This window comes from Misgurnus anguillicaudatus, chromosome 16 (genome assembly GCF_027580225.2).
Source record: "Misgurnus anguillicaudatus chromosome 16, ASM2758022v2, whole genome shotgun sequence".
Taxonomy (NCBI): domain Eukaryota; kingdom Metazoa; phylum Chordata; class Actinopteri; order Cypriniformes; family Cobitidae; genus Misgurnus; species Misgurnus anguillicaudatus.
In genome coordinates this window covers 19,197,103-19,214,740 of record NC_073352.2, presented here as the reverse complement: position 1 = coordinate 19,214,740, position 17,638 = coordinate 19,197,103, and the positions used below count along the sequence as shown (strand labels likewise).

At 36.9% G+C, this 17,638-nt stretch overlaps 3 protein-coding genes across 8 annotated transcripts; all 3 read right to left on the bottom strand.

Annotated features, from left to right (window-relative positions):
* Positions 1-798: 798 nt before the first annotated feature.
* On the bottom strand, positions 799-14,528 carry wnt8-2 (protein Wnt-8a ORF2). 5 transcript variants are annotated; one of them, XM_055178298.2, is made up of 7 exons: positions 2,708-2,831; positions 2,568-2,587; positions 2,429-2,462; positions 2,106-2,241; positions 1,899-2,024; positions 1,605-1,747; positions 799-1,466 (listed from the first exon to the last, which is right to left on the bottom strand). In XM_055178298.2, the coding sequence occupies exons 3-7, from the start codon at positions 2,456-2,458 to the stop codon at positions 912-914; spliced, it is 990 nt and encodes a 329-aa protein (XP_055034273.1). In that variant the 5' UTR covers positions 2,459-2,462; positions 2,568-2,587; positions 2,708-2,831; the 3' UTR covers positions 799-911. The 5 variants fall into 5 exon arrangements, with proteins under 5 accessions (XP_055034273.1, XP_055034274.1, XP_055034272.1 ...); XM_055178299.2 differs by having other exon boundaries at positions 2,739-2,831; XM_055178297.2 differs by lacking the exons at positions 2,568-2,587; positions 2,708-2,831 and adding an exon at positions 14,393-14,528.
* Positions 2,974-7,326, bottom strand: wnt8a (wingless-type MMTV integration site family, member 8a). The gene is made up of 7 exons (XM_055178293.2): positions 7,209-7,326; positions 5,251-5,384; positions 4,912-4,945; positions 4,656-4,794; positions 4,362-4,487; positions 4,122-4,264; positions 2,974-3,981 (listed from the first exon to the last, which is right to left on the bottom strand). Exons 1-7 carry the CDS (start codon positions 7,227-7,229, stop codon positions 3,415-3,417), a joined length of 1,164 nt encoding a protein of 387 aa, XP_055034268.2. The 5' UTR covers positions 7,230-7,326; the 3' UTR covers positions 2,974-3,414.
* On the bottom strand, positions 10,792-14,533 carry tmsb2 (thymosin beta 2). Of its 2 annotated transcripts, XM_055178302.2 has the most exons (4): positions 14,393-14,533; positions 12,433-12,535; positions 11,619-11,723; positions 10,792-11,113 (listed from the first exon to the last, which is right to left on the bottom strand). In XM_055178302.2, exons 3-4 carry the CDS (start codon positions 11,716-11,718, stop codon positions 11,076-11,078), a joined length of 138 nt encoding a protein of 45 aa, XP_055034277.1. In that variant the 5' UTR covers positions 11,719-11,723; positions 12,433-12,535; positions 14,393-14,533; the 3' UTR covers positions 10,792-11,075. The 2 variants fall into 2 exon arrangements, with proteins under 2 accessions (XP_055034277.1, XP_073710388.1); XM_073854287.1 differs by lacking the exon at positions 14,393-14,533 and having other exon boundaries at positions 12,433-12,583.
* Positions 14,534-17,638: the final 3,105 nt, after the last annotated feature.

The window sequence follows — 17,638 nt, the reverse complement described above, 5'->3', positions numbered from 1 at the left end:
GCAAATTGACTAAGCATTAAAGGAAAAGCCAAACTAAGGGTAAAAGCAGATGAAAAGCTTATGGAAAAACAAATGCCATCATTAAGACACAAACATGAAATAGTGCGCATTCACTTTACGCTGAACCAGACGATTTTAAAAATCTCGTTTGTTTCCTCGTACGTGACAAATAATTGAATTTAGAAGCTTGCCTTTGATTTATTTACATGCATCGCAGTGACTTCCGCAGGTGTGATTATCTACACCAACACCGCGGATTAACATGCCAAACACCTTCCAGCATGACTGTGTTTCCTACGGGCTTTGTCTGCACTTTTGCTACCCAGGGCAGCATTCTGTACGCATATCAAAGTGCACCAGGTCGAGGCAAAAGAGGCGCCCAGGGCGATGGGCCAAGTGTGACATAAAGTTAATCCCTTTAAGAGTAGGCCTATTCATTAAATAAACGCCCTGCACTATGTTAGTTACTAATTGAGACCCGATCATTTATTTAAGGGCTTTTCTTTGTGACGCGTGTCTGGAATACAGGGATAGATAGATAGATAGATAGATAGATAGATAGATAGATAGATAGATAGATAGATAGATAGATAGATAGATAGATAGATAGATAGATATTTGATACCTTTTTGTTATATAAAGTTTTATTTATGTATATAACTTATATATAATGTGGTACTTTTTATAACTATTATGACTTTATAACTTATTTCACTCACTTTTCAGTTTCATTTTCTTTCACTTCCATATATATTGACATATAGCCTAGAATTAGAATAAAACGACACCACAACCAAATTCATTTGTTTAATTTCATAATAATACTTTAATATATAAATGAATCTGTACAGAAATCACAAATATTAAAAAGTGCATGTGTGTCCTCTCAATAAAATAGTATTTTTGCAGTTTTATTTTGGTCCTCGAAGTCTACGCCTTTGGTGTCCGTGATTGCCGTGTCTCCGGGCGCACACATGTTTGACAGTGACCTGTGAGCAGTTCTCGCACTTTACTGTGCAACACCAGTGAAACTTGCAATTACAACTGCTTACAACCTCGGTGCGCCTCTCTTCCACGCGCAAACCGCACTCATGGCACAGTCTGCGGCAGCTGCGCCTTTCCCACTGGGTAAGACTTTCTCCGTGTTGCACGCATTCACGACCCTCGGTGCCCAGAAGCCCAAGGCTCAGATTCTTGGCACAGTAATCTGGTGAATCCTCCAGGTATATGAGCTCTGTCCGGGCTATGGAGCTGAACGCGTCTGCCATGGCCATGCGATTGTCGGCGCTGTTTCCCGCGCGCATCCGTCTCTTGTCAAGTTCCAGTTTCTGAGCCTGGTCGTGCTTTACTTTCAAGTAATTGCCGATCTCACGGAAGTCAGACAGCTGCATCCAACATGTCTGCATTGAGCAACTTTCTGACATACCATGGCACCTACAGATTCTCTTCATTGTCGCCTTTACAGCCTAGAACACAAACGATTGTAAATATTTACGCATTTTTTAAGCATAAAATAAAATCAATCATATTTAGGCTACTATCATATATGGTATGATATGATTAAACGATAGGCTGTCTAGATTTATCGTTCAAATTTGACTTACCAAACGGCCAGCTTCATTATTGTGCAGATTTACTGCAGCTCGAGAGTCTTGTCCTGTCTCCAGCGCATCCACATATTGTTTTGAAATTCTCTCTCCGAAATCCACATTGTCGCTACATCCTCCCCAAAGCCAACCACGACCCCCTGGAAAAAATAGGATGTAGCTATCTAAGTAAATAATGAACTTAAATAATGTTTATTCTTTGTTAACATATCCAAAGCGCCAATTGTATTGTTTTACAAGAATAGGTCAATAAGCTCGTTTATAAAGTCATAAATAGCCCAATATGCGTACCGATTTTGCCGTTCCTTGAACCGTCACATCCACAGTCGGCCAGGTCTCCGAGACTGCAGTTTCTGGTTAAAGTGTACATAACTCCGGCTGCGCTTATGGCATGGACAAATGACGTCTCTCTCGTTGCTAAAAGAGTACACGGTATAAATCAGCTTCATATTTACATTTTAAAAATTGAAATAATATACATTTTGGACAGTATCTTACCACTTCTAAATCCCTTATGTGTAAGTTGCAGTGCGCTGTCCGGACAATTCCACCTGTCCCAGGCAAACTGATGTTTGCACTCCTGTATCCCGCTCTGGGCACCAACCTGTACACTACTTGCATAAGTAAGATACGCCTAAAAGGAAATAAAAGGAGGTTGTTTATTTTATTTAAGTTTTAAAATGAAATTAATTTAGTAAACAAACTTTTTGAATAGAAAACGGTTGTTATTAAATGTATACTGGGTTTTAGTAGTACTTCTTTCGACTTTAAAAGAGTTTTTTTTTCAAACATATTTCAAAAATGTGAAACCAAAGCTTTACCTTAGGTCCAGTCATCAGCAGGTTGTTCATTGCCCTATGGAACGTAAATGGAATACAAATTACGCATTTTACGTTATCAAGACCAGTTATGTTTTCATTACAGCTATAATTATGTAGTAATTCACAAATGCCTCCTTACCATGTGTGCCCAAAGAGAACCTTGTCACAAATAAATAATAGAAAGACCCAAAGGAAGTAGTAAGCCATCGTTAATAAACTACTTATAGATTCACTCTGATAATCTTTCAATGTAGTGACTCTCCGTCATGGATTTTATACCTTCCCAATCTGGAGTCAGACGGCAGAATACCTTTTGTTTTAGGATTCCTGTCCAACTATTGGTCAACAGCTACTAGCCAAGTCAGGGAAACGCCTCCAATGAACTTCAAAGGAAATCAATACACGACAGTTTATTCTATGTCCGCGGGCAGTGTAGCAAGTCGTTGGGCCATTAGGTGTGCGTGGACATTTATTCCCCAATAAACATTTCAAGCTCTAAATAGATGACAAGTTGTTCCATGAAATTGACCATTCAGAGACTGCAGTTATGTTTAAATATTTAATGTTCTTCCCATGAGAAAATTAGTGAATATATAAACAATGTGATAGTTTAAAAAATAATTGCTTTAAATAAGTTCCATAAAACATAACACTTCAAACCCCTTGTGAAACACTGTCAAACGAACTTCAATAAAAAACAATATCGGTGCAAAACATCCTTTTAACATATTTCAGTAACAAAATCTGTGATCTAAAGTAAAGAACGAAAAAGTGCATTTAATGAACATCAAGTCGTAAATTTTTAAGTATGTGAACTATCCAATTGACAGTGAGAGAGAGGAAGACCTTAGGGGATGAAATTACATTTTTTTTCTGTCAGCAATGTGCAGAATAATTTAAGTGAGAAACAGCATATCTTAAAATATCATTTAAAATATATTTACATATTACAAATGTACAACTAAATATAATTGCAAAGATGAGTGTCATCTATTACGCGTGTGTTGCCTTCTGCGTGAATGGTTGTGCGGTCGACGGCTTTTATTCCTTTTTGCGCAAAAATACTTCGTAACAGTCTGAGTGCATGTGTCGCATTTGACTGTGCAACACCAGTGGAATTTGCAGTTACAACTGCTCACAGTCTCTATCTTTCTCTCTTCTACTTTCAGACCACATTCGTGGCAGAGCCTCCTGCAGCTTCTTTTCTCCCACTGGGAAAGATTTTTCCCGCTTTGTAAACATTCGCGTCCTTCTGTCCCATGCAGTCCCAGGCTGAGGTTCTTTGTACAGTAGTCTGGCGAATCTTCCATATAAATGAGCTCTGTGCGCGCTACAGTGCTGAACGTGTCCGCGATTGCGCCACGATTGTCGGCACTGTTTCCTGCTCTCATCCGTATTTTGTCCATCTCGAGTTTCCGTGCTTGGTCATGCTTGATTTTCAAATAGTTACCGATCTCCCTGAAGTCAGCGAGCTGCATCCAACATGTCTGAATACTGCAGCTTCCAGACACACCATGGCACTTACAGGTTCTCTTGAGTGTTGCCTTGACAGCCTAAAATAAACATAAAAGTTTTATAGTGAGCCTTTGTAACCAACTATTGATATCAATAAACTATTTCGATCGACTCAGAAAAATGCATATTAAAATAATTAATATTGCACATTATAGATATCAACAATAATAATACTTACCAGTCGACCAGCCTCGTTGTTATGCAGATTTACTGCAGCGCGAGAGTCGTGACCATTTTCCAGCGCATCGACGAATTGTTTGGCGATTCTTTCTCCAAAGTCAACATTGTCACTACAGCCTCCCCAAACCCAACCACGACCACCTTAAGCAAAAAGTAAAAAGTAAGCATTGATGCTATAGTTTTAAACACATATATTAGTTTTAATCTAACAAAGTATCATATAAAAAAAATCTCGTACCAATTTTTCCAACCTTGGAGTCGTCACAGCCACAGTTATCGAAGTCTCCCATGCTGCAATTCTTGGTTAAGGTGTACATGACTCCAGCAGCACTTATAGCATGCACAAAAGCGGTTTCTCTGGTGGCTTAAGTAAAAAAAAAAAACAGTTAGCTATTAGATATTTTTGGTCAATAAAAAAGTTTTTAAGTAAAGTCCTATAATGGAAAAAAACGGTACACCAGAAAGCTACTATTAAACCGAAATGAATCGTAATATTTCTTAATATTAGGACACTATTAATAACAATGCTTACCAATCCTGAGGCCGTTGTGCGTGGATAACTGGAGTGCGCTTTCCGGACAGTTCCACCTGTCCCATGCAAACTGATGTTTACATTCCTCAATACCGCTTTGTGCGCCTGCCTGCACACTGCTTGTGTATGTAAGATAAGCCTGTTAAGACGAAACAAATATTACTTACATTTCAAGTAAAGTTTAAATGAAGTAATATCAAAATAGCATTTAAAATAAATGACGTTTAAGTACAAAAGATGTTAATTTTTAAATTACCTTTGGTCCTGTCATTAGGAAATTATTTACTGACCTAGGAAAAAACAAGGAGAAAAAGACGTTAGCAAATATTTTTGGTAATACATCACACTGAAAAAATTAATTAATTCAATTTACTCAATTTTTTAAGGTTAGTGGTTGCAATCAATTTATTTAAGGTAAATTTAAACAAAAGTTTTTTGTTTTGTTTTTCAATTTTTTTTGGTTTAAATTTAGCTTAAACAAATCTACTGCAACCACCCACCCCAAAAACCGAGCAAATTGAATTAATCTTTTTTTTTCAGTGCAGTGACTGATAATGAAATATGATTTTTTTAAATTCTGTAAAAAATACTGTACCATGCTGTTGTCGACAATATGTGACAGCACATAGACATCACCAACGATGCAAAAAGCTGGCAAGGGTTCATTGCTGCGTGAGCGACCCCTGATTCTTCAATGTTCCCTTCTTGTTGAGATCCAAGGCACAAACACTGAGATGGATACCCAGAGAGAGATAGAAAGAACTGACTAGGTGCTTGACCGAGCACGGCATTTATACCTGCCGCCAACTTTGAAGTGACGACCTCTACGTCTTTTCACGACGATTTGACAAAAAAGAGATACCTGTCACTCAAAGCTACTATTTTTATTAGGTCCCTTACTATGTTTTTATCATGAGGGTTAATATGTTCTTAAAAGTTACAATTATTATTATTTGTATATTTGTAATGGTAGTAGTGTTCAAGTAAAAAAAAAATATTTAACATTTATATTAAATTGGCATTATAAGTCAACTTATTATTTTATATTGTGACTGGTTGCTAAAACAACTTGGAAATGTCTTAACTTGTTTGATAAGTTAAAGTGTACTCAAAATTAAATAGCCTACTATGTATAGGCTATTTGCATACTTTGTTGATTCGTCAGACAATTTCTGTTGGACTGTCCAAAGGGATCAGATTGTTCAGCTAATATCCATTTAAGACTTGTCTGTTTAAAGTGTCCAGTAGTGTATTCCTGCAATACACTGACTGTTGATTGCGCATTAGACATGCCGGAGTGACGCATTGTTTTATCAAATGGCTCTATAGTTTTTAAATAAAGTTTAAGATGTCTGAAATTAATAATAGCATATTTTTTATTTAAATGTATTTCCTATTTTAACCACAGGGCATTTCTACAGCTTTCAAAACTGGCTGATTTAGGTTAGCCTATCAATTTTTCAAGAAAATTTTCTTATTTGACCTCTCACACTCTGGGAAGGTTTTTGACTGGGAAAATGACACTAAAATGTAAAGGGCAGCTCTACATTGTATACAAAAAGCCATAAAATCATTCGGCTCTGTCCGCTAAGGGCCATGCAAATAACGTAACACGTCTGCGCCACTGACACGGTGGTGTTAACAGAAGACCACGGCTGATGTCCTGGGAACAGCGCTGGTGTGAAATTTGTCTGGAAATGTATATGACACATATCTACTTACTACGCAGCATGTCATGGTACTGACATACAATATAAATACAATAAAACAATACAATAAAAAAATAGCTGTTATATTTTAGTTGTCAGTACATTTAAATAACGTCTATTGTGGTTCCCAGATCCACTGCACATTAAAAGTCACATGCTTTGTTTTTGAAACAAAATGCACTAATCAGTGTACTATAATAATTAGAAAAGGTTTTCATAACGCTTGCTTACTTCCATGTTTAATGTGCCATATAAAACTAATTAAAAATAGATAAACTCAATTCACACTAAGTTATTCGGGATCAGCAACTGAACCACGGCTCAATGTAAACAAAAGACTAATTATCATGAGAACAATTATATTTCATCAATTTACTTTCGATGACTTTTACGATTAATTAATACGCGATGAAGATGTGATTTCATATTGTTGCGCTGGGAAAGATTAATTGTTGAAACCACGTATTGACATCTTCGAATCAAATCGTTAACCACTCAAAATCCCCATTTAAAACAACATTTATTCGATGGTGGGATAATGGATTATCCAGTGCTGCTCGCGGGAAAACAATAGAAGGACGTTCAAGTGAGGATAATCCCCACTAATTGGACATCGCCATCATCAAATCTACAAGGTGCCTGAAACCTAAATTCCCACACCTACTTGTCACCAAACAACCCCATATTACGCGGTGATCTTTAACGCATAGACCTAACTTTCTTGCTATAAATGCCCTGTTGCGCACAATCCATGATGTTTTTTTAATAAATACGCAACAGGGATGCGCAAATAATCATTTAAACAAAGTCAAAAAACCCATCACACCGTTGCGTACCAGCATACCTTGCTACACAGATGATCCATTTTGACGAGTCACAAACGGAAGCTCACGTGCAGCTCATTAGCCCATGCTGTGTTAAACATTTCGCCTTGTTTTGTGATTAAGATACGTTTTTATACATTGATTACATATCTGTGAATGGGTAAGTTTATTTGTTTTCATGCGCAACACAAGGTTAATTAAACCAATTATTGGCGTTTAAAGTCTTTATCAGTTTACTTCATTGGTTTTATTCATGTCAGTAATGCAAGTTATTTATGTCCGTTCAATAAAAACGATAAGGGTTAAGGAAGAAATGTGGTCGTGGTAGACGGGTGGCAAGAACAGAGACGCCAACCCAGCCGAGCTCCACAATAACACTTCAGCCATGGTTGAGTTCAAAGGAGACTAGGCGCGTCCTCTAGCACCTCATCAGCAGGTGTTAATTGTAAAAAAACAAGAATAGCCCTGTAAAATGCATGTATTATCCAATGCAATCCACAGCTTGCTGTATCAGTATGCGATGCATACATTTTGATACGGTGGGGGAACAGGAGCAGCTTATAGTGATCTTGCTCTGCAACAATTATAATGTATTTTTATATATAAATATATTTCAGAGGCTACTGATAAACCTTTAACATGGCTGCAAATTAACATTTAGGGGACTTCTAAGACCTGCTTAATACAAAAACTGTGTCCAGTCCTCCTAAAGTCTGCGGTGTGTTCAGGTCCATTGACTGGGGTCACTGTCACATCTACGAGCTTACATTGACAGCAGCAGCTTTACTATTATAGTCATGATTTGCCCACTTCAGACTTCTTTGGAATGTTATGAAACAATGAAAGAACAGCATGGCAGAATAATAGTTTGTTATGTGAAAGTACAAGTAAGGTTGGTTGGATTGTAAAGAAAGTTGAAACAGATGTGAGTGTACATGAGACTATCCATCCAATTTAAGCAATTCTGTTTTTGAAAGTTAGGATAACTGCTTTGAAAAGTTTTTACTGTCTTTATATTAATTCTAGCTCACAGAAGGGTGCTAATACTACATGTGGCAAATGTAAATATTTTAATCAACAGTATTATTAAAAAAATCAACTTCACTGTCCAATAGATATGCATTTAACCTGTTGTTTTATTTTTACTACATTTTATGTGAGTAACTTGAACTTTAATGTCCTTAGTCTTTAGTTAATTAATATTATTTTAATAATAAAAAAAGTTTGGTTTAGTTGTGAGAATTCCTGCTGTCTTTTAAAAGCAAACCTGCTTCCGGACTGGCTCATAGAATTTTCATCTATTCTAAACTACACTCTGAAAGTAACAGCGCCACCATATGGTCTGAAAAAGCGAAGCGAAAGATTGATGAGATAGTATACTTAAACTACCCATGTACCATAAAGCCCACCAAAATCTATTTTAAGTGTTTTTCATAGATATGCAAGGTGGGGTGCATGATCTCTGAAAGCCAATGTTGACATTTGAAATCACCTAAACCAGTGGTTCTCAAACTGGGGGCTGCGGATGGTGCCGGGGGGCCCAGTAAAAAATACATTAATTTATTATAAATTCTGTGTAATAAACCTAAAAAAACCTAGGGGGCCGCATGCTGAAAAAGTTTGAGAACCACTGACTTAAACAAACACACCCCTACCCCAATAGAATCTGGACCTACTTTTGATAGACCCGCAATGATGTTGGTATAGACATGGCCCTTACTGCTGATTGGCTAAAGTTTGTTTTGGTACTCAGCCCGAGTCCCTTTTCCAAAGTATTTTTCAAAAATCATGAATCCTGCCTTTAACATAGTTTATAAGAAAATTTGTATCTCTCATTTGAAAGTGTATTAATTAGTACTTTAGTCAAAAGTCTGGAATGGACTTAATTGGTACATTTAAGCCCACATCTGTTCCAAATAAGCCCCTTTCATGAAGGAAATGTTAAAAAAATCTCTTTACTAATGTTTCGAGTGCCTGTACTAAAAAACAGTTAACATGGAAAAACATGCATTATTCAAAACTGTTTAGTTCCCCTTTGCAATAATCATTGTGTTGTTGCTGAGAAAAATTCTAGCATAGACAATGTTTAGTGCCTCAAGGTGACATGATTTTTGGACAGGTGATTTTTCTCATCCTTTTCATTTTTTAGCTGGGATACGCATTAGCAGACATCTATTATAATGATGCTGTATTATTCGTGTATTAATCTATCTAAATATAGTAAAATAAGGTAAGTAAGGTAAAACTTTGGTATGGTGAAAGCACACAAAGATCTGTTATTAAACACTTTCAGAAAACCATCAAAGTTTGTAATGTATGACAATGTTTCCCTTTAAAAATATAAAGTATGTTTGCAAAGACATGCAATATACTGTGGACTAAGCATCATAGTAATTGTTTTTATTCAATGTTAGCTTGTGTTGGCTATTTGCATGTGTTTTCTGGTACTGTATTATTTAAGCCCATCTGTAAAAAAAAGTAATACAACTCATCTTTCCATTTAAAGAAAAATGATATGAAATTATAAAATACTAATTGTAAATACACAAAAACAATACATTTATCTCTTGTTTGACATAATATAAATGCGTTTACCAAACAAATGGCTAAAAAATGACAGCAACCATAATTTACTTATGCATAAAGGAGTACATTTCTTTATACCTAAATCACTTACTTAGATTTTTATTATATCCACGTTTTTGAATTTAAAAGGCTTCTTGTGCTCATAAGATACATAAAATTCACACTTAGAAATCTAGCTGGAAGTAGTAGGTCATCCGGGTTCTTTTCTCTGTTTTTTGAATACTAATTCTGCCTAATTGCCTCGCATGCTAATTTTCACCTATGATATGAAAGTAGGCATCCCAAATTAAACAAACGCTTAACGATTTTTGTGTAACCAGAAGTACAAGTTGTTTTAAGGCGAGGGTAAATAATGTCAAACACACAACACAAGTCAACAAAAATTAATTTGTTCAATGTACTGTTGATGTCAGTGATATATGTTTGCCCAACATGAGCTCAGACACCATCAATAAAGTGTAACAGGTGAATTTGGTACCACAGCATCTGATAAGCCCGCAAATTGGGAATTTATCAACATAATGAAAAGGTTTTAGGTCGGTAGTACATTTACTTTACTATATCTATTTAACATACAAGGATTTTGTGTTTGTTTTAAACATATTGTTTTAATGTAATATTCTTAAAGATATTGTGAAACCACTTTGCCATACATTAGGGCACAGGTCAATTTATTAATAGTTATAAATGTGAACTTTATTCACAGGACATGGGTATTTTTAACTCGAGATCAAATTAGCATTAGGAAACTATTGTATAGGTCTGATTTGTGACAACTTATAAGCAAAGACTGCAGTGGACTATATGCCTAAGCAGATGCATACTGTAAAATAAACTGTATCTTTTCACCATAGCAACAATGGTAAAAATGTTTAAAATTACACAGAGACATATTTCTTGGAGTAAATGTATGACGGTAAACTGCAGCCTCCCATACTATTAAAATATTAGCAAAGTGTCACTTTTGGTCATGTCTAATGCTGTCATGTTAACAAAATGTCAGTTTAATACCAGGAGTCATTTTTGGTATTTTATTTGTTTTACATATCATTTGTCTTTATTTCATGAAGAAACACTTTTAGAAAATAAAAAAAATCACTGCACCTTACAGAACTGGGTAAAATAACTAGTTTAAACCCTGTCACATATCCTCCCCATCAATCACTCTCCCAATCAGAAGCCCCAGTGACTCCAATCACCATGGTAACCATGCATCACATGGGGCAATAGCACCCTTAAAACAGAAATAGGAATTGTAATGTCTGTCATCATCTTTTGTGCTTGTCATCTGCTCCCATAGGTCATGGGGTGGCGTCTCCTTTCCTCTCCTGCTCAATAGCTGAAAATAGAGAGAGTTTAAATAAAAATGGTTTAATATTTATGCTTTGGCAGCATAAGTGCATTATCATGCCAGAAAAGCTTCTTAAGATCTTGAGGGGGGTGGGGGGTTGCGTTTAAAGGTTGACTGTGCTCTCTTCCCATCAGGGAACCATGGCATTATTGCAAATGTGATGCTTATTCACATGGGAAATTTTGTTCTGCTTGGGCTTAGGTCTGCACTGCAATGCTGATGGAGGATTTTGACGGCAGTGAAGCTGACACCCATCTGCTGACATAAGATGCTGAATAAAACAAGCCGCTTACTGAGCAGTGTTTAAAAGAGTACGAAAAAGAAAGATATACATTATTTCTAAAAATAAAAACATAATACTGCATACTCTTATTGAAAGAGACAAATAGGAGGATGGACAAAACACTGCAGAGGACAGGAAAAAAAGACCTATAGGCTACCACACCCCAAGATGAATGAACACACTGTATGCAGTAATGTCATGGATACTCACTTTCTTTGGTGGGCAGAGGGTTCTTCTCTTTTGTCTCTGTCTTTTTCAGCTTGGTTTTGTCAAACTTGGCGATTTCTGTGAGGTCTGGCTTGTCAGACATGTTTGCTGTCAACAGAGATAACAGATGTGACTTGCAGCCACAGACTATTGACCTTGCTTTGTCTTCGGCATATAACAAAAGCTTGTTTCTTCACTTGTAATTTAACTTTACGGCCATTTTTGTGTATCATATCTAAGATTAAACAATAAATATTATTCAAATACTTGTAATGCAAATATTTTAAACCAACAGCCCATGTTGAATGCCAGGGAAAATAATTTGCATGCTATCTGTCTTCATGTATGTGATGGTGGCATGTAAGCACACGTGTGCAACATCTCAGCCATTGGCCATGTATGTATCATGTTACAATGCTAACCGCCCACCTAACCATCTCGCCATGTGCCTTAAGATGTATCTACCAATGCAATGCCTGTCTATTAACTCCGTTGTTTTAAATGTGCATTGTTCTTTTATTAGGTCTTAGTCTTTGTTATCCACATCAATTCATTCACATCATGAATGATTCTCTCATTTTGCCATATGGGCAGTCTGTTCCTTTTCGCCTTTTGAGGTCCACCACATAAAAATACTGCATTTTCTAACCTTCAGCTCAGTCCACGTTTCTATAACCCTTATCTGTCCGCATTCTCTGGTTGCCGCACCCACTAGCCACTGTAAAATCGCAACCTCAAACCATCACATTAACAATGCTACTGCTTCTACCCACACAAGCATGAGATAAGAATGAGTATTGTTATAAAAAAGCCTTACCGTAGGGCACAAAGTGGCTTTATCCACTGATTGGTAAAAAGAGAGAAGGATACTGTGTCTGCTATGATTATCCAGACTGCGTCTGCTGGTGTCTGCGTGTCCGCTAGGGTGTGGAATTATGAGAGAGAGAGATCAAGATGGGAGGAGAGAGAGAGCGCGAGAGGGGATGCTGAGAGGTTTTGTCTGAGCAGCCTATCCTTTCTTTGCTTTCTCATCCTGTCTACTTAATATTCATGCTCCGTATAGATGCTTAAGTGATGCATTTATAAAAGATAGAATATGACAAATATAGTAGACATGAGGGCAAGTGCCTTTGGAGAACAGGGTTAGCTGCAAGCAGGATTACGTAATGCCAGTGCGTTTGTGGCAGCTGTCAGGGGTGGGGGCTGGGATGTCAAATTGCTGATTCGTTATAATACGAGAGCTTGAGATCCTGAGTCATCTCTCAGTTTAACATGCGCTCTGGTTAAGCCAATAGAATTATAGAACTGTGCTATGAGTCTGCTTATCACATTAAACGTGATGGAAGCTGTAGGTTCAGATCAAAGAAATTAAACCTTAAAATGGCAAGACGAAGGAATATGCGATGATGATTAAAATTATCTTTAATGCTACACTGACATGTGGTACTGACATCATTTTAGGTAGGCGTGACTACTTTTTATTAGCTATCACATCAGCGTGACATCATTAGACCATTTTAGTCAGAATCGAGAAAAGAAAATAATTTTGAATGTGACAGTTTTAAATATAAATAATTTTTTTAATTTACTTAACACTTATTCATTAAAAAGGAATAGTTAGTCATGTATAAGAAAATAATACGACAGCATTTTAATATAAAATTCTTTGTTTGCCTTCAACTAAAAAAAATGTAATGCACGAGTGAGTAAATTTTGAGACATTTTTTATTTTTGGGTGAACTGTTCCCTTTAATAAAGCAATTAAATTTTTTATAAAAACGTTTAACAAAAACATCTGTTCTTTTCACTTTGCTTGTCTGTTCACATTTGTGTTCAATTTCTTTAAGCCAATTTCTTTAACCTTTACATTTTTCAATTTACCTTACATTTGTCACTCGGGAACACACCAATGATCTCTTGTGCTCCATTCAGATGTGTTCATATTGGTTTCAGACACCTAGCTCTTGCTTCCGACATGTGCCCCTCCTTAAAAATTAGTTTCTAAAATGTATGATCTTTGTATCTCAAGGTTTCTTGAGATTCTTGACCACACTGTTTGTATAGACCAGCAGATGGCGATATTTCACTTTGTTCAGCAGTCATTTTACGTTAGCGATAGTTTTCAGTCACGTGACCCACCAAGTGTGTTGCAGGGGATACAGCTACGGCCATAATCTCGTGAAATCTCGCCGGATGAGCGCTGTTTTCATTCAAATCCTACCCACAAACCTAACCCTAAACCCAACATTTCACGGGATTTAGGACGTAGCTATATCTTAAATAGTCCGATTCCGATCTGTTTTCATCCTAATCCTACCCACAAACCTAACCATAAAACCGACATCTCGCGAGATTTGGCCATAGCTGTATTCCCTCAAGACAGAACCGTGTTGCAGGGCAAGAAAGCCGCCAGATTCTTGACAGACCTCCACTTTTGGTGATTTCGTGGAAAATCCCCATTCCTCGTCTTATACTGCCACCAGGATTATATTATATTATATTAAATTACTAAAAAGTAATAGCGTTGTCTGTACTTTTAATACAACAAATGATCTAACAAAGGTGCAAAATGTTTAGCAAAGATTGCATTTTCACTCTTTTTTTTTTTTTACATCACTTCTGTAATTTTACATGAAGTCTAGCTAACTTTAGAAAGTTAGTGTAACAAATCAGTGTAGCCTCAGCAGCTGCGACAACAATTCAGGAAATTACGCACAAATATGACTCACTTAAGGGCTAAAAATGCAACGATATATCCAGTGTTTACGTGATGTTACCTTTGATGAAGTGGTCACTGTAAATACGAGTGTATTGATGGCTGCCATCGTTTCCCCTCACTGTGGATAGAGGCACATAACGTTACGTTTATGGCACAACATCCACAAATTTCTCCTTTCTGGGGTTTCTCTTAAGGCATTCTGTAGAAGCATAACCCATGCGTGTCTCCTGTTAGTTAGTGCAGTTTATTGCACAACAACTATTTAGTATTTAGTCTAAACAAAAGAAATCACTCGCTTGTAACCTGCAGACAACAGCAGGCTCACGTCGTGCATGACGTCACATCTCAATAGCGTAGTAGAACGTCATTGGAAATTTTTATATTTATGCAAAAACGAGACTTTTGTAAGCTAGTGTTGTTAAAAGTTGTAATAAATACTTTTTCTTTAAGTCCTTAAGTAAATGTATCACAAAAATATTTCATGGAATATTATATTGCAATGTGATCATGACCTAAGGCTAAGGCACTGATTTTTAATTTGTTCCAGCTAAATAGGCTTCCAGTAGATGTTTACCATTATTTTAGGAAAAAAATTGGATAGGTCAAAAAGACCAAAGACTGCTCATATCTTCTGTTACTAAAACAATAGGTACACCTTTTAATAAATTAGAAATAGGCCTACATTTGCTGGATAATTTTTTAATCTCTGAGCACTCATTTAAACAATTACAATATATTTTTTACAAGTTGATTTATTTTCATATTTAGATGTTTGAGCCAAACGGAATACAGTCATGTCATTTAAGAATAATACATGCAGTGGGTTATATGTCAGTAGGCTATAACTGCAATGACATTGTTTTAAAAAAAGTTGAATTTGCTGGTCCTCTGAGGTGAAGACTTGAGGACGTGTCAGTTCCTGCTTGTTGTAGTTGCTGTAGATGACCTGACCTCCACTGCGCTGGCAGGAAGCTGAGAGCTCTGTCCATAACCTTTATTCTGACTCCAACTCCTACCATTAACCTTTGTGCTGTAAATGCTAGCAGTTAGGAGGTTTGGGGCCAGAGTCCATTGATAAGGTCAGTCAGACATCCAATTTACCTCATGAAAAGGCCAGCCAATGGACTTTCTTTCTAAAGTGCCAACTCCAATCCCACGTCACTCCATGTTCCTCATTAAGACTGTGTCTACATTAATTCTGGATTCATCTTTACATTTATTCTTTTTTGAAACACCATTTTGTTTTAGTCTTCTATTCAAAGGAAATTGAGCTTTTCTTAAATGCTTATAAAACAATGATTTGTATGTTTAATTAGCATAATCATTATGTTTCAGAGGGATGAGCAACTGGGTAGACACCCAGAGGAAAATGTTATTGCTCAGAGGTTGTTCTTTTATAATTTAAGAAAGTTTTCAGTTGTGTTTTATTTTAAGTATCATCTAATCTCAGATGTCTCCTAAAATTGTTTAGGGAATATTATATTACCTCTTAAAAATTAAAGGACATGTTCAGTATTTTAAACTTAAAGCCTTGTTTTCAGATTGTGTATGATGAAATAGAACGGTTTTGACTGAAATTTCGACATATGCGGCTGCCCCGAGAATTTTCGGGTGTTTGTTATTTCACCTCCCACCTCTACAATAGTTGTATAGATGGATTTCAGTCATGTGACTTTTTACGTCATGCCGCCATCTTGAGGACCTACTGAGTACCAGTATTGACAAGCATTGGCTACCTTGCTACGATTTACGGATTTCTTATCTTTTACTGTCTATGATTCTTACGGATACAGTAAAGGGCTACGAAAGACAGCATGTCGCACCTCGACTGTCATAAAAAGAAACTTTAAAAAATATCTTGGTAAGGGTGTGATGCTGATGCGTTCTTCCAGCCGCTGTTCGCTGCTACCACTATTTTACAACATAAGAAGGCGCGACACAACATGAAACTTTGCTCGAAGTATGACCTGGATCTCTACACATGAACGCGAGCATTGAGAACATTGTTTGTGTACACAGATTTTATTAAAAAGAAAGGTTTAGTACAACTTACTTTGCCTGTTATAGTGTCCTTTCGTCATCTCTGCCAGACGTAAATAATCGATTTCCGAATGCGGATGAATGAGGCTCCTTTTTCAACTAGAAGGTCAATATTGTTTTGCGACAAAACAACAAATTATGCGTGCATTTATATGGAACTATGCTTTGGGAGATATCCATCTTTACCCTCCTTCCTCCTTACGTCGCAATTGGAGATCGATACATCTTGACTGGGAAGAAGGCGGCGAGCGGACGGCAACTCATCCAAAGTCAGTTGTTCAAAACGTTCTTTTTAGTTAACTCTGTGTTCAAACAATGTTCTCAATGCTCGAGTTCACATGTAGAGACACAGGCGATACTTCGAGCAAAATATCATGTTGTGATGAGCCTTCTTAGTGTTGTTAAAATAGCGATTTTGATGCTCAAAGCATATTGAAGGCATAGCTTCTAGTTCTTTTGCGACCACTTCAGGTCCTCAAAATGGCGGAAGACAAGTGAGTGACGTCAGCTGATATTCATGTATAGGTTCACTGGAACAATCCTTCTTAAAATCCATTAAGCTTTCATTTACAAAGACGTGAAACTCACAGAGTGGTCAGGGGTGTTCACTGATATGCTCACACAAAAATCGCTGCAAAAACGCATTCCAACAGGTTTTATCGTAGTTTTTGTATAACTCCATTGACTTGTATTAGATGTGCTGTGAGGTACGGTATTACTCCGCGCCGGGAACTTTGTTTGTATTCTTGCAATTGGCAAAGGTGGATTATCGCCACCAACTGGTCTGGAGTGTCCATTATTTAAGCTCTCAACGGAAGAATGTACGGGTGTGTGGCGTTTGGAAAAATAGGTCCACAAGTTTACAACGAATGCTAAAACACCTGTTGGAAAGCATCTTTTGCAGCAATTCCTGTGTGAGCACATCAGTGAACACCCCCGACCACTCGGTGAGTTTCACGTCTTTGTAAACGAAAGTTTAATGCATTTTAGGAAGGATTGTTCCTGTGCACCTATACAGCCATTGTAGAGGTGGGAGGTAAAACAAACACCTGAAAATTCCCGGGGCAGCCGCATATGGCGAAATTTCAGTCAAAACCGTTCTATTTCATCATAAACAAACTCAAAATAGGGCTTTAAGTGTAAAATACCGAACTTGTCCTTTAAGGAACCTTTTCTGTCTATATGGTTCTTTAAAGCACCTTTAACATCTGAAGCACCTTTCTGTTTCAAGGGTTCTTCAGATCATAAAATGTATGAAAGAAAT